Source organism: Psammomys obesus, unplaced genomic scaffold (genome assembly GCF_907164565.1).
Source record: "Psammomys obesus unplaced genomic scaffold, mPsaObe1.curated_primary_1811, whole genome shotgun sequence".
In the NCBI taxonomy this organism is placed as follows: Eukaryota; Metazoa; Chordata; class Mammalia; order Rodentia; family Muridae; genus Psammomys; species Psammomys obesus.
Genome location: NW_026585609.1, coordinates 6824560 through 6846964, shown reverse-complemented (window position 1 = coordinate 6846964; position 22405 = coordinate 6824560). Strand labels below are relative to the sequence as shown.

Genomic DNA, 22405 nt, shown 5'->3' with positions numbered 1-22405 from the left:
TGTGTGTGTGTGTGTGTGTGTGTGTGTGTGTGTGTGTGTGTGTGTGTGCTGATTAATGCTACAGGGAATAAAGCAGTTATAAACATGCATATATAAATATGCAGTTCTCTGGACATTTGCCCAGGAATGAAATAGCTGAGTTACATGGTAGCACTATTTTTAAATGTTGAGAAATCTCCAAACTGATTTCCACAACGGTTCTATTACCTTGCACCCAACCAACAGTGACTACACAGAGGATAAACACTGTCCTTTAAGAACAAACTCAATTTCCCATATTCAAATGAAACCCCAAAAATCCTGTTTCTTTCTTTTTTCCCTAGCGGTGAGGGGTTGTTTACCAGTGAAGGAAGACTAGGAAAAGAAACTGGAATGCCTTTTGTACATTACACAGACACTTACCCATTTGATGGATCTAAGGCAATAGCTCTGGGTTGATCCAACTCTTGCCAAAATAAAACTTTTCGTAAAGATCCATCTAAATTAGAAACTTCAATACGATTAGTTTCAGAATCTGTCCAGTATAATTTTTCTCCAAGCCAATCACATGCCAGTCCATCCGGGGACAATAATCCAGAAACAACAACATTCTGTACACTCTCAGTTTTGTTAAATTCTGTTCGCTTAATGGCTTCTTCGCTGACATCACTCCAGTATATCAAGCCATGACCAAACACAAAGTCCACCGCAGCTGCATCCTCCAAGCCTCCAACTACTATCGTTGCATTCTCTTTGCCATTTGTAGCATCAACCAATCTCAAGTCCCGTCTGTTTGCATAAAGCAACAAAGGGGCCGCTGAAACAAAAAGAAAAATATGTAAGAAAGAAGAAAATGTATCAGATCTTATAAACTGGGTTTCAAATCAATGACTAAATACTGTCAAAAATAAGAAAATGGGAACTACGAGGCTGGAGAGATGATGGCTCAGCAAGTAAGATCTACTGCTGTTCTTGCAAAGGACCTGAGTTTGGTTCCTAGCACCACATCAAATAGCTCACAGCCACCTGTAACTCCAGCTCCAGGGATCTCATGCCTTCCAGTCTCTGTGGTCACTGTACATATGTGGTACACATGAACTCACACAGACACACATCCATACACACAAATAAAACATTTTTTAAAAGAGAAATAAATCAATAATGAACTGGATAAAATCCTTTAACACTTTAAGTGTTTTTCTAGAGCTTTTAAAAAGAACCATAATGAGAACTGAAATTAATTCCACCCGGAGTCTGTCAGATAAAATTGGAAAGCTTAAACATACTAACAATGAGTAAATGACACTCAAACTCTGCTGATGGAAAACAGTTGCTAGGTGTTTGTTTTGCTGTCTGTTTGCAGTGCTGGCCATCAAACCCAGGGCCCTACTTCCCCTATGCCAGGCGAGCCCTCCACCAATGAACTACATCCTCGACCTCAGCTGACCGCTTATGAAAAGTTAGATGCACAGCCAACCATTTGATCCAGCCACAGAACATTTAAGTCTTTACTCAAGAAAAATAAATACATGTCAGCACAAACACTTATAAATAATGTTCAAAGAAATTTGTTTGTAATAACATAAATTAGAACTCAAATGTGATCAACAACTACTAAATAAACAGTGATATATTAATAGAAGAAGTAATGAAGTGCCAGGAATAATAGTATGTATTTGCAATCCCTGCACTTAGAACAAAGAGACAGGAAGATCAGAGTTACAAGTTTTCTTTGGCTACAAAAGGATTTTAAGATCAGCATGGGCTAAAGGAGACTGTCTCCAAAAACCAAAATCAACTGCCATTTTTAAAATGTAATGAAGCATTTATACATGAAAAATGAAATAATCTTTAAATGACATATGGTGATAGACACCAGACCACAAAGAAAACGTATTTCATGATGCTCATCTATGAAAGATTACAGAAAACGTCAGCTACTCTAAGTCTTAAAGTAGGAGTGAAGAGCACAGGAAGCAGCAGCCAAGCTCCCCGGTTGCTTTTGTGTGGTGCTAGGGACTGAGCCCAGGGCCCTGACACACCAGGCAAGTGCTCAGCACTGAGCTCATCTCCCACAGGATAGAAGAAAACTTTTCTCAATTTGAAGATAGCTTCAAAGCTGTATACACATATCAAAACCTCAAGTTTATGCTTTACATAAGTAACATTGACAATATCAGTGCCTTAATAAAACCTAAATTAGCAGCCTCGCAGAACCTGATAATATAAATTTTAGGCTGTATCAAAACTAAATATAAACCCTACCTTAAAGAAATAACATTTAACTTTGATAAAGGACTACAATAGTATAAATTCTAGTTTCTTATTTTAAATATCTATCCCAATCTGACATTTTCTCTCCTAGTATCAAGCAGCAATTTAAAACCAAGTGCCACTGTTCTACAGAGCTTCCTCTGATAATAGGAAGTCATCACGGCACAGTGACTGCCCATCAGCCATATGTGACCAAAGAGCACTTAAAATACACATAACGGAATAAGAACTTTTCACTTTAAAAGCATTAATTCATCTAAACCTAGTGACCAAATGTAAGTAGTGGTGGTAAAGCCATGGTTCTCAAACTGTGGGTCACAACCTCCTTTGGGGTTCAAATGACCCTTTCACAGGGGGTCACTTGAGGAGACTAAAAAACACAGATATTTATATTACAATTCACAACAGTAGCAAAAATTTTAGTTATGAAGGAGCAACAAAAAGAACTTTATGGGCGGGGTCACCACAACATGGTGAACTGTCTTAAAGGGTCACAGCGTTAGGAAGGTCAAGAACCACTGAAGTTAAAGAAAAGTGAAGATCTAGAAGCTGAAATAAAGGCAACAAAAATGAGACTAAGACACAATCACCTCCATGATCTTCTTTCACAGTCACCTAAGGTCTAAAGTGTTCAAAGCCCAAATATTAGTTAAAGTAACATTTCTCCTTTTTTAAATACTTATTGTTTTACAAGAGTTTGTTTTTAGCAAATGGGAAAAAATTTACATGATCTGAAATAAGCCAGGGTGTGTGTGTGTGTGTGTGTGTGTGTGCGCGCGCGTACATATCTATATGGGTGCCTGTGTGTGTGTGTGTGTGTGTGAGAGAGAGAGAGAGAGAGAGAGAGAGAGAGTGTTTTCCCTGCATATCTGCGCACCATGCGCATGCCTGGTGCCCACGAAGCCTAGAAGAGAGTGGAGATCCCCTGAAACTAGGGGGGATGGCTGTGAGCTACCCTGTGAATATTAGAAATCAGAACCAGGGTCCTTGGCAAGAATATCAAGTGCTCTCAAGCCCTACCCCCCTTTTAATTAAAAACATTTTAATTTGAAAAAATTTGGTGGCTCACAAAACTACAAAAAAAAAAAAAAAAAAAAAAGTAGTGGTTAAGCCCATTTATAGGACTGCATTGGCCAAATTGATTATGAACATGTATTCTATTCATCAGTTAGGTAACATTAATTTCTGATCCAACCACACTGAAACCCAAGTTCCTCAGTCAAAACCATGTGGGCATCTACTTCACTGAAAAAAGAAAGCTGCTTGAGTCCTTTCTGCTTACTGTGTGTAACTACTACAGACACTGGCAAAAGCATCAATTCCCCCAAACTCATTACAGACATGCATACAACACACTAATAAACCAGACCAATAATGTTTTATATTCAGCTTTTTATAGTATAAGCCAAACAGAAATATCAGGGGAAAAAAAATTCCTATTAGTGAAGGTTTCAATGACAAAGGCTGCAGAAAATTAAAAAATAGTCCCAGGACACTTAGCTTTTACAATTTAAGAGTAACAAAAATGTACTAGTTAATGGATCGCTTATTTATGGCATTATCATCCATGAAAGACTATTTATATACCAAACTTGTTTATGGCATTAAGTGACAGCCAAATGACTTTCATAATTTTTAAGTCAAACATTTCCACTGAACAGTTTTAATCTACAAAAATCTGAAGAGCTTTCCTGATAACTGAAAAGTTTCCTGGGCCTTCTCAGTGCACTGGAGGAGACCAGGAGCGGATTAGTATCTTTAATTTAGCAGCACTAGTTACGACTGAAGGTTCCAGGACTATACACTAACCTCAATCCTATCAAAAGGTCCACCTGTACAGTTACCCTTCTGAGGAATGAATATGATCTACAACACTATCGCCAGGAGTAGCGTACTGCACGGAGAATACTATACATCATTTTTATCTACTAGCTATGGCACACCCCACTTACCCATATACTTGATTCCTGTCAGTGACACACATAGTAATACCATGTGCTCACTCCACAACATGCGCCTGACTTCATAACAATCAGAACACAAACAGCAGTCACACCTCCTGAGCAAACACTTCCTGAGCAGGAGCTCAGGAAGCTGATCTAATTGAACAAATCCCTACCAAACTTCCTGAACCTCCTCTACTCTACAGATTTCCACACTTAAATCCTCCAACAGACACGAGGATATCTGTCACCCACTGATCTCCAGAGTTCATTTGGCTGATAGACTAAGTGAATGTCACCTTCCTCCCTCATTACTCCTCATGCATCCCTCCCAAAGCTGTGCACTCAAAGAGGATAGCCTCCCCCAAATAAAGGAGGACTGCTCTTCGGTCAAACGTGTACAAGTAGCCCCTCTGCCAGAACCTCCACACAAGTTCTCAAGGTCCATTTAATCTTTCATTCTCAGATCAACTAGTAAAAGGGTTAAATGCCATACATGTCTTTTTTTACCCCATGTCAGAGAGACAAGAACTTATTCTGTAGGTCTCAATCAGGCAACATTCTCCCTGGATCCTAGAATATAAGCATGGACCACATCTTCAACATCTTGTCAAAGTTCTCTGTGCCCAGGCGTGGTGGTACACACCACCAACCCCATCACTGGAAGCAGAGATGGGGTGGATCTCTAAAAGTTTAAGGCCAGCCTAATCTATATATGCATGCTCTAGGTCAGCCAGGGCTGTACACCCATTTCCCCTGTTCTCAGCAGGATGTGAGGGAATGCCCTTCCTTCTTTGTGGGGTCAAGCATCACTTCAGGTTCACTCTGCTCTCTCTCTGCAACTTAGCTCCGTCAGTTGCTCCATATCTTCAGTAACTCCTGACAGGCCTGGGTAGCAAACACTATATCCAGCTCTAACCCTGTTTACCGTCAAGAAAATGCTTCTCTTTCCTGACTGCACCTCACATCACCATTCAGCTCTACTCACTTCAGTCTAGCCGCATGCAAACTACCTAACTGAAACTGCTCTCTCCAAGACTTCAGGGAAAAATCCAACTAAAACCCTTTTCTCAGTCCTCAGTCTTTACTTCTCCACAATCTTCATTATAGCCCTACTGGTAGGAGAATGCTCTCTCTATACCATACTACCTGTTATTCTCACCTGTTTCTCACTTCTCATATACACACAGTATCCCAAGACCTCCAGTCTCCATATGAGAGTACAAATCAACTACCCATATTCTCCTGATCATGAAAGGCTATATCAACTTAGCCGTATGTTCTAGAAGTTCCCCAGGCTTTTTTTCCCCTCCCTGGGGGGCGGGGTACAATCTTCCTATCACTGACTTAAAATTCATTAACTTTCCCTTCAGAAAAATTTCTCAAAAATGTTATAATTCTTTGTGGGGTGGAAATGGTATAGGCTAGTGTGTGCGAGTGTGGGGTGGCTGCACTAGCCCAGGCGTGCACATGTGGAAGCCAGAGGTGGACATCAGCTGTCTTTCTGAGATAGGATCTCTCACTGAGCCCAAGCTGGCTAGCCAATGAGCCACTCCCCCAGGATCATCCTAAGTCCTGGCCCTAGTGCTGGGGTTGGATGAGTACCAACAGACCTTGCTTTTCCCAGGTGCCAGGAATCCAAACTCCGGCACTTACGCTTGCACAGCAGGCATTTTTACAGAGACACGTCCCCAGACCTGGTCTCCTAATCTTACTAGGGGCACCCCTCCTCTTTTCCCTAGTCTGCCAATTACTGTGTAATTAATTCTTTACTATTTCTTTAAATGTGCCCTTCATTTCTAGAACATTCTGTTGCCCTAGGCTTCATGAGCTTACATCTAAATTACCCTAACAGTGAATGATTTCAACATTCCATTCCCCTTTTCCTACTTCTAATATATACTTGTATTTCACCCAACTCAAAAGCTTTCTCGTTCCCAGGGCATAAGACTCGAAGCCTCAACACCTCAGTCTTCGACTACTCCACTTCCTCCTTGAACTCCAAATTCATCTTTTATAACTCAGCACATAAAAACAGAAGTCTGGGGCTAGAGAGATGGCTCAGAGTTTAAGAGCACTGGCTGCTCTTCCAGAGGTCCTGAGTTCAATTCACAGTGTCCACATGGTGGCTCACAACCATCTACAATGAGATCTGGTGCCTTCTGCTGGCGTGCAGGTGGTAGAGCATTCATATATATAAAATAAATAAAATGTAAACTATAAAACTTTAAAAAAACAGAAGTCCACATGTAAACTGGGAACACGTCACATCATACGCCATCACCAGTACACTCATTTCCCCTCTCTCCATGCTTCTCTCCCAGTGAGCAAACCTAAGTCCTTCAAGGCTAGATTTAAATATTATCTATATATTTCATCTTTTAACCTCTACAGCCTTTTATCAGTTATTTCATATTAGCTTTTGTTTGCTTGTTTAAATGTTTTTTTTTTGGGGGGGGGGATGCTAGGATACAGATGCATGCCAGCACACCCAGCTTTTTTCATTATAAATTGATTCATAGCTGTGTGTATATGTGTATACATGTACATTTTAAGGTGATAGGACATGTTTCAGAAGTCAGTTCTTTCCACAGCATAGGTTCTGGAGAGCAAATGCAGGTCCTCATGCTTGAGAACAAGCACCTTTACTCAATGAGTCATCCCACCAGCTCTACATTCTGTGCTGATACTAGCTTTTTTTGAAGTATATTGTCTTCTTCAACTAGGGTCTCTGCTCCTTGGGAATAAGAGCTATATGACTAATTTGTTCCCAGTTCCTAGCACACAATAATATGGTAAATATTTTTACTAATATTTAAAAGCAATCTTCTAGGACTAGGGATATAGTTCAGTGATAAGCAGTTATGTGCATGCACAAAGCCCTGGCTAAATCCCCAAACCTGCCAAAAACAGTAACAAAAAAAGCAGTCTACCATCTTCCAGAGCCTAATCTAAACCTCATTTAGGGACTGGCAAGATGGTTCAGCAGGTAAAGATCCCTGCCAACAACCCTGATGAGCTGAGTTTAATCCCCAGAATCCCCACAGTGGAAAGAGACAACTGACTCCTCCACGTTGTCCTCTGAATTTCACATGCACACGCACACAAAATAAATTAAATAAAATAAATGTTCAAAGAAAAGGAGAGGGAAAGGGAGGGGAGGGGAGGGAAAAGAGAGAAGAAATGGGACGTGGGAGGAGAGAAGAGAGGAGAGGAAGAAATTTGCCATACAGGGTAGGCAGGCTCCACGGCAGAATGCTTATGTAGCATGTACAAGGCCCTGGGACCCAACCCAGCCCAGGAAAACAAATGTATTTACAAAAGAACTTTTAAGTCCCACCCAAGAGCTCAAAAATGCCCATGAAGCTCCCTATTGTCTTAGCTTGATTAAAGTGTTATCAGACTTCTATCATCCCTTAAACTTTGCCTTAAGCACCCTCAGCTTAAGCAGAGCTAGAACATTGTTTCCTCTCCTTCCTTCTTCCCCACTTCCCTTCCTCTCCCACCCTTCTTTCTCCCTCCACCCCCTTCCCCTGCCCCAAACCAGGGCCTTTGTACATTCTAGGCAAGGGTTTACCACTAAGGACAACCCTAACCCCTGAACATCCTCTCTTAGCCATCCCTCAGATATCAGCAGACCACATCAAAAGTCGTTTGCTGAACTGGCCCAGACCTGACACCTGCTAACCCCAACTTTGTCGCTGCCCAAGCAAAAACACTGCAGCACTATTAACCATTACTTGTGAAAGAGTCTCTCTGTATGTTCGTGAGAGCCTGTTGTAAGATACATGCTGTTAAGTCTTTTCAAAGTGTTTTTCTACACAGGCCTGCCTAGACACTACTTCCCCCCTTGGTATCTGCATGGTGACATCACCTGTATGAGAACAGGACTTCACCGGTGGGCAAGTGACAACCGCACATCACAGACTGCTCTGGGAATTGTCTGAATGTCTGTCCTGTTCAGGGATGCCAGGCAGGCTGTGTTCCTGAGACCAATTCTGGGGGTGGGGGTGGGTGTGGGGGGGGGGTGTGGGTGTGTGTCTACCTTATGTGTGTATGACTTATGACTGCATGCCATATGTGTACCTGGTACCCAAAGAGGTCAGAGGAGGACATCAGACTCCTGGAACTGGAACTAGAGTTATAGAGCAGCATGAGCTGCTACGTGGTTGCTGGGAACTGAACCTAGATACTCTACAAGAGCAACAAGTACTCTTTTTCCACTGAGCCAACCCTCTAGCCCCTGAGATAAACTCTTAAACTAGTTCTCCAGACCTCTTGTCTGCTGTAGTAGAATAAGGAATTACTTTGGATCTTTCAAGCAAACAGTTCCTCTGCGATGGGCAGTCTCAGACATTAACAGAAGTATTTCTGGGTTTTCTGTTTTCCCTTGACTCCTCCAGGGGAATGACACAAAGGAATTTCCTTGGCTCCTCACCAGGAGCCTTTCCTAGCTCTGCACAAGGAGCGTCATCAATGCCTTCCCTCTTCCCTGACCACATGCTGCACTCTCACAGCACTAAATGAACGCAAGGCCCTAAAAACAGCCTGAAATCTTAACAGCCTAAAACCTTAACAGCCTGAAATCTTCCCTGACCAGCTGCTCACCTAAGCCTCTAACCCTAGCATGACGCTGTCACACACACACTTTCTTCCTTTCTTCTGTCGTCAACCTTCCCTAAAGCTCCCTTAAATCCTTTCATTTGCCTACCCCAGGCTCCTCTCTGACCTGCATCTTGTCAGATTCTCCCCTCCATCTCCACACTCCCAAATCTTACAGGCCTGCTTAAACCTGAGCTGCCCATCTTCTACTGCTGATTCAGACAGAAGTCAAAAGTTCCAGCTACAAAAAGACTCATAAGCATTCAAATGAGGTTTAGAGACACCAGGAAAATAGCTGGGTCTCCCTTCAGTCCGTAGCTCAAAAGTTAGTCTACATACATTTCAGACTTTATAATGACTTAGCAAGTAACCTCAACTCAGTTTAGCAGCCAAAAATACAGTCTGTTGGGGGAGATATTTGTGTGCGCATGCATGTCTGTATGCAAGACCAAAGAGATGGCTCAGTAGGTTAAGACACTTGCAACCAAGAAAAAGGATCCAAGTTAAGTCTCTGGAGACCCATGGTGTCCACAAGTGCTGTGCATGAGCACACGTGCAAAATGTCTTCTAAGTTTCTGCATTTATAATACTAGCATAAATTTTTATTTTGCTTGGATATATTTTTCTAAACTTTAACAGGTTAGATGACCAATTAAACAGAGATTACATCAGCATTTGCATTTAGCTGAATGGAATCACTAATCTGACAACTATTTTAACAGCAATTATATATTGTAATAAACCAATGTGAGGCTAGGAAAGGCTCAGTAAAGTGCTTGCTGACCTGAGTTACCATCTGCAGAACCTCACAAAAAGCAGGAAATAGCAGTAAAACTAACCCCAGTGCTGGAGGCAGCGGTGAATGGATCCCGGGGGTGGGAAGATCCCTGGAACTCTAGAAAGGCAGCAGTGTGGCTGAATCAGTGAGCTCCAGGTTCAGTGAGAACCCTGTCTTGAAAAATATATGAAGAACAACTAAAGGCGATACCCAGTGCTGACCTCCAATGTGCATACTACATGTGCTCCCATATGCACGTATGCATACACACAAAAACAGACACAGACACACACATGCACAACACTAACCAATGTGAAGATATTTTTGATTTTTGGTTTGGTGCTATAAAACTTCAGATTTGTGTGACATTAGCTCATGGGTGTTAAAATATCTACCTAGATTATTTTAAGTAAACTTTAATACTGAAGCATACTTTCCAATTATATAGTTTCTTGCATCTTATTTTATTGTAGAAGAGCTAGATATGTTGGTTCATTAAAGAACATTCATTTGTCACACTGCAAAGTTGCAGTGTGGGAATACAAGCTCAGTGGTACACTTGGTAGCATGTGGAAGGCCCCAAGTTTGAATCTCAGCACCACAAAAAAAAAAAAAAAAAAAAAAAAAAAAAAAAAAAAAAAAAAAAAAAATAAAAAAAAAAAAAAAAAAAAAAAAAAAAAAAAAAAAAAAAAAAAAAAACAGAGTAAATAACAATAAAAAATAAGAAAGAGAAGTTGTACTGTCAGGAAACATCTGGCAATAAAAAGTGAGAAGTGTATTCATAAGTTCTATTAGCCTACTATGAAATGCTGATGTACAAGTTTCACAATTATCTACCAAGTAGCTTTCTCTTAAAGCATCAGTTGCTGAAATTACATGAGTTATAATTTTATATGCAAATGAGACTATTCAAAATAGTGACACACAGGAAAAACTTTGTATGCAAGAATATGCAGGGTATGTTTTTGTGAAGGGAAAGACAACAGTTTTGCGCTAAAGTCAAATGATTATTGTTCCAAACTGAGTAAGAGGCACATGTAGGACAAAATCTAAATGGCTATAGTAGTTTTTAATTTATTCATGAGACGGGAATCTTGTTCAAGTCAAAAGTGGCCAGAATCCATTGAGTTTATATGAGTTCCTTCTGAAAAGTTAGATTTTGGTCTTCTCTGTTAAAATTGCCAAATATTCTTAGATTATAGGTATGAGATTAAAGAGGCTTTAAAAGGCTTGCCTTTGCCTTCTGAATAACTATCATAACCCTCTGAACAGCACAGACTCCACATCTTACCATACTCCCCATGTTTAATGCTGACTTCGTTATGTGCTGAATTATTAAAACAAAAACAAACAAACATAGCCTCATTTAAGAACTAGGTCTTCTTAACCACTGATATTCCCCTAACCTAACCCTGTATGAGCCATAAGCCTACATTTTAATCACACATTCAGTCCTCTTGTTTTCTAACAGCAAATGACACACCCTTTCAAAACTAAATCCTAAATGAAGGTTGTCTAGCATACTTCCTTTAAGATTCTCAGTGGACCCTGAGATACTGGAAAGAGCTTTTCTTGTAAACATGTAAAAATCCAAAGTTAACAACAATAATATTTATCTGATCAGATGTTAAAATCCTATTGGTAAGCACTGCCAAAAGAAAGTTTATCCTCCTTATAGAAATACAGGTAAGATATTACTAATCTGAATTATTTCAAAATATGTACGCAAGTATAAAACTGCTAAAAATTAACAATGTGTTTATATTATCGGAGACCTGGTCTGCTTCGTTTGGTGTCAAGACACAGTGCAGTAGAGTCCATCCCAAGCATACTTTTGGTTCAGTGTTAACTTGGTCACAATTAACTAATTTGAATGCAGTAAATTCTAGGTAGACCAGAGTTCTTAGTTGAGACTTCATATCATTGACTTAAGGAATTTTATTGCATGTACATGAAGTGTCTATTCCAAACCTACTAAGTCGTTTTACTTGATAATATTTAGCTATTCCTGACATACAGTGTTTGCTTAATATTTTGAGAGCGCTAGGTCTGAGGCTTGTTACATCTCTTTAGATTTTTTTTTCTCTGAAAAGGTTATATGCACCTATATTCACTTATCAGATGCACTAGTCACTCCCATTTTAAATAAAGTTAATCAGTCTACTTACAGACCTTTTAAGACTTTTTTTGATTGACTCAATTTGGTGTGCATGCCTCAAAAACAACCACACATCATACATCCTTGCCAACTGCCTTATTTTTGTAGCAACCACTCATCAAAATTTTCTCTTCACTTTTAAAAAATCCATAATGGGCTAGTCATAACGAATGATTTAGTCTGTCATCTACTCTGATGCTTCCTGGGACACACTTGCAAATTAGCAAATATTCACCTTCATTCAAAAAAAAAAAAAGTTGACACTAAAAAAGGTCAGTCTGTTCCAGGTGAGTCTTGTGAACACGTATCTAATGGCATCACTTTGAGATCACACCTGAACACTGAGTCAGGATTTCCAAGTAGTTGATAGATAAACAGATGGGTTTGTGAAACTCACACACAAGACCCAGCAGAACAAGAATTAATTATAGAGAGCTAAATGAACTGTTAAAGGATGATTGTGGGTTTTGTTTAAAATGTTGCTGATGCTTTAATGCCCTACTTCCTGGATGCAACCTCTGTCTCTGTCTCAACCCCCCTCCTCTCCTCTCTCAAATTCTCTATTACTGTTAACAAGTCTAAGCCTTTGTAATCTAGAAGTTACCTTTCTCCTTGCCTATCTCCTCATTCCAAAGCCTCTCCTGAATATAGCTGTTTGCCTAGGTTCACTGAGTCTGCCTCCAAACTGGAAGCACCAGATGGGCTGAAATGTCATTTTGAAAGTGCTGTTTTAATCTCATGGGACCAGACACTTTTAAGGAGCTCCAGACCAGTTGAATTTAAAGGCTATGTTCATAGCTTTCCTGGAAACTTGCTCTGGTATCTGGCTCACAGAATTTCCAGCTTCATGGATACAATAAGGATGGTCACTTCCTAGCAAGCCCCAAAATCCCAGAGTATTTGGGGAACATCTGAAATAGAAGACCCAACCTAAATCTTATAGGTACTGGAATTGAAACCTGATGTTCAGTTTTTCATTTACACCCCTAGCCTCAAGAAGCTTTAAAAAAAAAATCTGGGAGTCCTTTAAAACTTCTGAGCAAAGTCACACCCATGAGAGCAATCATCCAAGTCTAATGAGACAAACTTCACAAGCTCTTCTACCTGCAAAGGAGACAGGTTTTGTTCTAAACAGGGATTCGGACAAGTGCTTATCTCCATTCCCCACTGGCTAGGCTTGACCAAACTTCAGACTTCTCTCCTCCAAAAAGCCCTTAAACTTTGACTCACCCTAAGCTTAAGCAAGCAAATGCACAACTTTTTCCCTCATTCCAAGTATCAGCTGACCAGACAGAACAAAATTTTCCAGTTAAACAGTTCTGATCATACAATCTGCTTACCCCTCTCTAGTTGGCCCCACTTCCAGAGTTTCTGCTAGGTTCTGGCCCTTCCCTAGAAACAGTGTTCTTGAGGCTGGTGTTGGATAGGTGGAGACCTCAGGAAAACACATCTGCTGAAATGAGCCCTTCTTCTACCTAAGTAAAGATGTTTTCATCTGCAGTCCTGTAACAAACAGTCTACTTGCAAACTCCAAAATTACGTTATTGTCTTCTATCAAAAGTGATTAGTTGGGTATGGTGACATCTTCCTGTAATCCCAGCTACTTGAAAGGATAAGGAAGAAAAATCACTTGAGCCCAGGAGTTCAAGGCCAGCCTGGGCAACATACCAAGCCCCTGTCTCAAAGGTAAATAAATCTTTTTTTTTTTTTTTTTTGCAGTATCATTCCAAAAACCATAATAATAAACATGATAGTACACTCAAAATAATCCCAGCTGAGATGGGAGGATTATGAGTTACAGAAAAACCCAGGCTCCTGCTAACACCCTGTCATTAAAAAGAGACTTAACTAAAAAGGTAAGAGTAGGTACCTACAGGAGCACTAAGGTGGAACTTCCATCCAGAGTACATGCAATCCAACTGCCCACCTTTCTAATTTGTGAAATGCAAGAACACAGAATTTCAAAGCCATTCTATCTTAGCCTAAATATGAGTTTAGTAGTATGAACTTGGTAGATATGAATATCAAAAGTGAAATGGTTTAACTAAGGGCTAGGAGGATAGCTCAGTCAGTAAAGTGCTTGCTGCTCAAGCATGAGACTCCAGAGTTCAAAACCCAAAACTCAGGTTAAAAAAACAAACAAACAAACAAACAAACAAACAAAAACTAGAAGGCAAAGATAAGCAGTCCCTGGAGCTCATAGCCAGCCAACAAGTCTAACCAATTCTATAAGCTCCATGTTCAGGAAGAGACTGTCTCATCGCATAGGTGGAGAACAACTCAAGAAAACAACATCAACATCTGGCCTTCACATGCATGTACACACACACCCCACACACCCCACACATCCCACACACCCCACACACCCTAGCTTAATTAATACAAGGCTGTTTTTTTAAGTCAAAAGAGAGAAATAAATCGTGATAAGTAAGTAAATCTCAGGTACTGAATAGAAATGATAGTTTGTAATCTTTTCAACAGCCTCAGAAAGCTGAGGTTTCTGCCATGTGTGGTAACACATGCCCCAGTACTCAGGAAGCTGAGCCAGGAAGATTCCAAGTTCCTGGCCAACTTAGGCTACACAGTAAATCCCTTTCTCAAAACAAATGGGGGTGGGGGGTAAGATATTTAAAATAACTTAAGGTAAATATTTCAACATTCAAGCCCATATTTACTTCAAAGTACTTCATATATCTACAATGCAGTATTACTTAGCTATAAAGAGGAATTAAATACAGTCATGTTATACTACAAACATTATTAAAATTGTGCAAAGTGATAGGAAGCTAGACACAAAAGACCACATGCTATGTTACATTTCTATGAAATGTTCTAATGGACAAATCCACAGAGGCACACAGTAGATTTGTGGTTTTAAGAGGCTGGTCTGGAGTAAAATCATGGTGATAGTTTTACAAACCTGTGAATATACAAATGAACAGTGGACACTTAAAATAGAGATTTTTTTTTGTGCCATGTAGACATTTTTAAATGAACATTTTTATGCTATCTGAATTATATCCTTTTTAAAATGGGTTTAACCAGCACCTACATGGCAGCTCATAACTGTCTGTAATGCCAATTCCAAGAGATCTGACACCTTCACACTAATGCACATAAAATAAAAATTAAATAAAATTTTAAAAATAATAAATAAATAAAATGGGTTTAAAAAACTAGTCATAGCCAAGCATGGTATACACCAGTAACCCAACACTCAGGAGACAAAGACAAGAGGATCACAGATTTGGGCTCTCTTCAAAAAAAAAAAGCAAAGACTAGGGATGTCATTCAGTGGAGAGTGCTTGACTCCATGCATAGGGCTGAGCTCACCTCCTGCATGTCAACTCCTGAACACCTCCATTCACTCCCTACCCACACACCTAACCCAGTCCTCCTAACAAAATTGTAGACACAGAAATTTCATATAAAATATGTAGTATTTACATTTAACATACACACATCCCTGAATCCTTTAAATCATTTCAAGAATACTTACAGCCCCCAGTATAAGCACTCTGTAAAACATGTTACACTGCTGTTCAGGGAATAAAGAGAAGGGGAAATCTGTATTGTTAAGCACAGATATGACTTTCTTTTAAAGGGAAGCTTTTGTTTTGTTAGTTTTTTGAGACAGGGTCTCTCTGTGTAGCCCTGGCTGGCCTCTAACTCAAAGACCCTCATGTCTCCACCTCGCTCCAGCCTGCTGGGATTAAAGCAAGATCAACAGTCTTAACCTCTACTACAGCTGGCCAATAAGGAAGGCTCTTACCCTAATAACCTGCAGTATGATTTGGATCTCACGGAATAAAAGGCAAGGCCAACGCAGAAAATACTTCCTAGTCAAATCTGATCAGGCAGAATTTTTCATTATTTAAGTAACTTTTTTTTCTTGGGGGAAAAATGGTAATTGCAGATCATGGTCACCTTTGCATTTTTACTTCAGTCAGAGAATCTGCTCTGTAATATTATGCCTGGTATCAATTAGTCACTCATATACTTCAATGTCATCTTGCATCTCCAATCTCCTAAAATTAGTTCCAAATGACAAAGCACTTACAGCCCTGCTAGGCAAGCAACACAACAGAGAAGACCTCCGCAGCATCAAAATACCAATCACTCAACCAGGAGAACACAAGCACTTTTTCTTGTTTTCTAACATCACACCTCAACAGCCTGAACCTTTCTTGAGTACAGTCACTGCCAAAAATAACACAACCGTAAGAAACAAAAACTTGTGCCAATATCGAACACTGTTTTCTCTGTTCTTATATATAGACAGACTTTTTTTTTTTCTCTTTTCTTTTTTTTCTCAGACTGGCCTCCAAGCTCCTTTCTTAGCCTCCAACTAAATAGGATTACAGGCATGTGCTGCCATACCCAGCAAAATAAAGCATTTTATGGGCTACTTGATTCTTCATGTATTTGACATTTCAAAGGTATCCTACAGAATAGTGCTCTAGTCATTAAAATGAAACATTTTACAGAAGATACAGGAATACTTATGATACTTATGTTAAGTAAAAACACTTAAGAACTTATTATAGATTGATCGCATCCACTCAACCTTCAGAGAGGAATCCACCAACTGGATATTTCTAATTATTTTGATCAAACTGTATTGCCTGTGCTTCAGGTATCACAATCAATTGGATTCAAGCTCTCTATTCTATAGTTTATTAATAGCCATCATCACCTAACTCAGTGTTACATTTATAATATAACCCTTCAGAAAGTAAAAGAGGGCTAGGGGAATGGAAGAGTCCATGAAGTACTATTTTAAAATGTCTCGTAAGAAAGAGGACCTGAGTGCAATCCCTAAAACCCATGTTTTAAAACAAACAGCAACAACAACAAAAAGCCAGAAGTGATGTGACTGTAATCCCAGCAAAAGGGAGACAGAATCAGCCAATTCACTGGGATGCACTTGCTATCAAATTCCAGACCAATGTAAAACACTGTCTGAAAATATGGTAAATAGAAGTTTCTAAGAAACTATACACACACCCAAGAACATATATACCAGTACACAAAAAGAGAAGGTAAAAAATGAAAAGTAGACAGTAGCCATCCTATTTCATATAATGCAAAATACAAAACTTCAGAAATCTAATGTTTCAGTAGCAGATTTTAAATTTCAAAGCATAGTCCTAAAACTATCAAAGGGTAAATGGTAAACAACCAGCATTTCAATATTTTACTCAGCTTGGATAAGAACTGATAGTACAGGGGCTAGAGAGATGGCTCAGTGGCTAAGAGCAGTGACTGCTATTCTAAGAGGGCCTGTGTTCAGTTCCCAGCACCGACACGGCAGCTCATAGCTGTATGTAACTCTTGTTCCAGGGGATCCAACGCCCTCACAAAGACATGCATGCAGTTAAAATACCAACGTATGTAAAATAAAAATAAGTAAAAATTTAAAAAAAAAAATTGATAGTACTTTCATTCTGAGATGAGATTTCACGTAGCCCAGGATGTCATGCCTCAAGCTCTCTATGTAACTGAGGTTCACCCTGAGCTCTCGATCATCCTGCCTCTTCCTTGTAATTGTTGGGATCCTAGCGATCAGGCTCACTGGGCCATCTTACAAGCAACCACCTAACTCAATGTCTACCACTGACAGCACTCCTTCACAAACCTCCTCACCATTTCTCACTAAAATCTTGCTGGTTATGAGTGAACAGAATGGAAAGCAGGCTACTTAGGTTGTAAGAGGCAGAGTGAAAGAAAATAGGAGAATTAAAAACCCACACCTTTCTAAACATAGCCCTTTATAATCATCTCAAATATAAACTTTCACTAAAATTTTCACAGTGAAAACCAATCTTCCCATAGTACTTAATACTAAATTTGTGTTACTTTCTTTTCCAATACATCTATATTATTCAAACAAAATTTGTTCTCACAAAATAATTCCAATCAATGTATCTCTTCACAGAATTGCCTTTGATATTAAAAAAAAAAAAAAAAAAAGGTCCTTTCTGACGGTCAAAGTGTGGTTAAGGACACGGGTAGTTTAGCACATGGGAACACCTCTAATTAAAGCTGAGGACAAAGTTCTCTAAAAAAAACTGATCAACGGGTAAACATTGTTAGCACTTCTGATAACACTGAACTGATGAAACTTTCAAGTTTTACAAATTATTCTCTAGCCAGAAGAGCAAATCTAGGTCAAGTAAGCTAGGATGAAAGCACCAGATCAAACAAAAATTAAAGCTGTCACCAAATATCACCAAATCATAGGAGTCACCTAAAACTCAAAAGACTATCCAGTCTTCTCCAGTGTTTCCTGCAGCCAAAGTTCCCTAAATGTTTAATAAAAAAAAAATTTTTTTTAAAGATGGCTCAGTGGGTAAGTGCTTGCTATGCAAACATGAGGATCTGAGTTCCTATCTCCAATCAGCTGTGATCTCAGCACTGGAAATTAAAGACAGGAAGATCCAAGGGGCTTAAAGTAGGCCAACCTCTTCAATCAGTAAACCCAAACCCAGTGAAAGAACCTTTTTCAAAAAGTAAGGTGGACAGCAATTGTGGAAGATGACGAATGCCCACACACAGAGTGCACAAGCATGAGACACACACACAAAGTTGTGGTGAGTGGTACATGCCTGTAAGTCCAGCACTAGGAGGCAGAGGCAGGAAGACCCTGATGCCAGCCAACTCTATAAGGAGACCTATCTCAAAAAGGAAAAACAAAACATCCAAACTGTATCACTGTCAAGTTTGATGACTGTTTGCAAAGAAAGCTACAACTGACCTTTTGACCTTCAAGACTTCTCAAAGCCCTTAAATAGGGCAGAAATCTCCAAAAGCATCCCTTGTCCTGATGAAGACAATAAGGTATAATAAGGAAACTCTGACCAACCCAAGCACAGAACACCAAACTTAGAACCATAACCTATTCTGATTCCCATGCCAAAACCCATTTGATTGCCCCCAAAAACCTTCTAATACCTGATTTAAACGAAAATTCATTTTGGAAGACTCACTTTTCTAGAAATATAAGTTACAAACATTTTAATTTGTTCTGATACCATTCACCAGTCTACAAAGCAAAGGGGGTTGAGGGACAGGAAGGCAGGAAGCAGAACTGTCACATTAACAAGCCCAGCCACAAATGGGACATCTACATAAGGCTCGGGGACCATCTCAGAAGAGTGAAAGAGTTTAAGAACCAAAAGTCATGCAGGATCAGAGCAAAGCAGTATCTTCTGGACATGACAGGACCACTGCACACATGAACTCACAGCAGCTGTAGTGCCTGCACAAGGTAAGTATGTCAACACTCCAGCATGGAAGTGGGCGAAGGAGGATGGTTGATGCTGCTGATAAAGCTTTTATGTAGCCCACACTTACTACAGTCTAGGCTGCCCTTGCCTGCTGTCTCTACCTCCCAAGTGCTGGCATTGCATGCACACGCTTCCATGCCTGCCTACAAATACTGTAATTCTTGTGGCCGGAGAGATGGCCCAGAGTTGAAGAGTGCACACTGTCTTCCAAAGGACCTGAGTTCAATTCCCAGCACCCACATTAAGTGGCTCACAACCACCTGTAACTCCAGCTCCAGAGAATCCATGCTTCTGGCCTCTATGTTATTTACAGACACACATAATTTTTTAATTTTTTTTAAATCTTTTATAAAATTGTGATTCTTTCCAAAATATTTCATGTAGAAAATCAGAGCTACTATTTTTTTTTTCTATTGGACTTGGGTAGACCTAACCTAAGCTGTGGAGTCTGACAGAGTAGAACCCTGTCTGCCTTACTCACAGCTGTCACTCCTCATGTGCCCCAGGAGCTACTCCAGACACACTTGCCAGGAGACTGGAGTAGGTCCCTGCTCCACCACCAACTAGCTCGCAGACAGTGCCCCACTCCTTGCAAATGACCACAGTACCATCTTCTTTAAGCATTCTGGAATCTTAAAGAAATTAAATCTCTACTCACCATCAACTGAGGACACTCACATAAAATACTACATTTACAGCTGTATGCGGTGAGGCATGCCTGTAACCCAGCACTCAAGACGCTGGGGAAGGAAAATAGTTGCATTTGCAGGTCAGCCTGGGCAACATAGAAAGATCCTGTCTTAAAAAAATGTTTTTAATTAATATTTGGAAAGCACTTTATATGTTACTTCATTAAACACATGTAATAACCCTGCAAGTCAGCCAGACAGGTATCATTACTCATGTTTTACAGATAAACTGAGGCAAAGAGAACCAGAAGCAGGAATAATGAAGATCAAGCTTTTAACTCAAGACTTTGGTGTTGAAATCCTCAAATGTCCTTATTTTTCCCAATATGTCTCATTCCTTGATAGTAACAAGCGCAGGGATGTAGCCTGGCAATGGCAGGACTAAATGACTTCCACAGCTGACACAAGGCAGTAGGGACAAAAGTCCCAAACTCACACATCAGCACAAACACAATCTGAAAGTGCCACCTCTTCTGTGAACTACAAGGAATTAAACCACACTTCACTCCTGGGGAACCAAGGGTGGCTGTCACTTATGACAGAGGCCATCAAGAAGTGAAGAGAACTTAAATTAGAAACAAGAATCACATCAAAACACAGTTTCAGCTGAAAAAACATATACTCACAATTAAATAGTGCCAAGCAGAAGAAAAACCTCCTTCACCATTATTACTCTACATTTAAGTAAGCCTCACTCTGGACAGTTAGAGCTTCTTGGTCTTGTTACACAGTATCATGCTTCAAAACCATTACAGCAAACAAACCATCTCTAAACCCAAGTAATGAATCTACTCAACTGGAGGTTCAAACCTGATATCAAAATAAATAACATTTACATCATGCCATGCCCCTCTGAGAACTGCAACTACACTATGAGAAGCTAAATTCATCCTAGGTTATGGATTTAAGTTTTCCCAACTCTAATCAATCCACTGGCTCTCGTATTTTCACTCTTATGAGCCTGTCAATTATATTCTCATGTCAACTATTACTTTCAGCTAAAGCAAAATCTTCTTTTGATGTATACTATAACAAAAACTTTTATTAAATCTCTTGAGTATATAATAATATTGAGTTCTCTGCCATGGAAATTAAACAGCAATTATCTTTCTCTTGTTTACAAGTCGGACTAGACAAACTGGGGTATGCTTGCTTTTAGAAAATGCTTTTTTTTTTTTTTTTAAAGGAAACTCCTCTTGTTCGAATACACGCATACGGAGATGACACACCTGTCCCGTTTACATTCCTATGCTGCTTTGCAAACTTCCTTATTTCTGAAGGACTCAAACGTTTAACTCGTTAAGTTAATAACTAAAGAACTCCAGAGAGGTTCCATTAACTGGCGCAAGTGAAATTAACAAAAGCAAACTCCAAACCACGGCGTCGAGCTGCACCTGAATTCCTACACAGGTTAACACTCAACAGCCTCAGCCCCAGCTCTCACCAACTGGAGAAGAGACGGTTGACAAGCTTTCCTTTGCAAACTGTCACACAACAAAAAATCAGGACGTAATGTGTCAGCTTCGCGGTGGAACTCCAAACACCACAGAGCCACTAAATGTAAGCGATTCCCATAGCAAATTACCCAGGGCATTCTCTGCTATTTACTAAAGTGCCAAGCCGTTCCCAGGGGTGCCCGGCAAATGATAATTTGGTTCCCAGGATAGGCTCCTCGCCACACAAGGATGACTTCCCTACTTGGTGCCAACTGTACACTTGCACACTCCGAAAACAGGGGGGCGAGCCCTGAATGCCAGGGGTTATGAGAGCAACGTTTGTATTTTATTACGGGCTCAGAAGATGCCCAATGCTGAAAAGCGCGACCTTTAACCCTAGAGTCAATTTCCAACTGTGCTCTCACCAAGGATCATCCTATCCCAAAAGGAAGCCAGTTATTAGTTGTAACAAGGGTTGGGGGCAGGGGGGAAACAGTGAGGTTTAAAATTAAAAAGAAAAAAAAAAAAAGTTCACCTAAGAGACAAGGGAAAGGTGGGGGCTTCGAGGGAGAGGGAGGTCAACACCAACCAAAGGCGCTGAAAGCCCAACTACAAAAGACCCTTTCTGCCGGGGAGTGCGGGCAGAGCGGGGCACGGTCAGTCATTCCGACGGCGCGCGGGGGGCCGGGGGGTCCCCCCGCAAGGCCCGCAGCTTTGTCCCGAGCCCGGCGGGGGTGTGCGCCGCGGCCGGGCGCGGCCCCCGCTCGCGGGCCCCCTTCCCCGCGCGGCTCCCCAGCGCCAGGCCTCCCCGGGGCCGCCGTCCCCGCCGCGCCGCCTCCCCTCCCCCGCCCGCCGACCCCGGCAACTTTCCCCGGGCCTCGCCTCACCTCTCAGCAGCACGCAGAAGCTGCAGGCCAGGAGGCTCCTCAGCACGGGCCCCATCTTCCACCGCCGCCGCCACCACCCCCCGGCACGCGCGCGCGCTCGCGGCCCTCACCGGCCACCGGCGGTCCGGGGGCGCGCGGGCGAGGAGCCGGGGCGGCCGCCGCAGCGGCGGGTCTGCACGCTCATGCTCTCCGCGGCCGCGAGAAGAAAGAAAAGGGCGCACGTCAGGGCTCTAGCGCGCCGCTCCGGGCCGGGCTCGCGCGACGCCAGCGCCTGCCCCCATGCCGCCGCCTCCTCCCGCGGCGCCCCACGTCCCCCGCGCGGCGCCTCATTCAGCCTCTTCCTCTCGCCGCGGCGCAGGGATCCCGCCGC

General features: G+C 41.1%; 1 protein-coding gene across 1 annotated transcript in view; it reads right to left on the bottom strand.

Annotated features, from left to right (window-relative positions):
* Lrp6 (LDL receptor related protein 6) overlaps positions 1–22361 on the bottom strand; it is a 123492-nt gene extending 101131 nt beyond the window's left edge. The window contains exons 1-2 of the mRNA XM_055610892.1: positions 22036–22361; positions 403–796 (exon numbers count right to left, since the gene is read on the bottom strand). Coding sequence (XP_055466867.1) covers positions 403–796; positions 22036–22090 — 449 coding nt within the window. The 5' untranslated portion in view covers positions 22091–22361. The remainder of the gene's footprint in view (positions 1–402; positions 797–22035) is intronic.
* Positions 22362–22405: the final 44 nt, after the last annotated feature.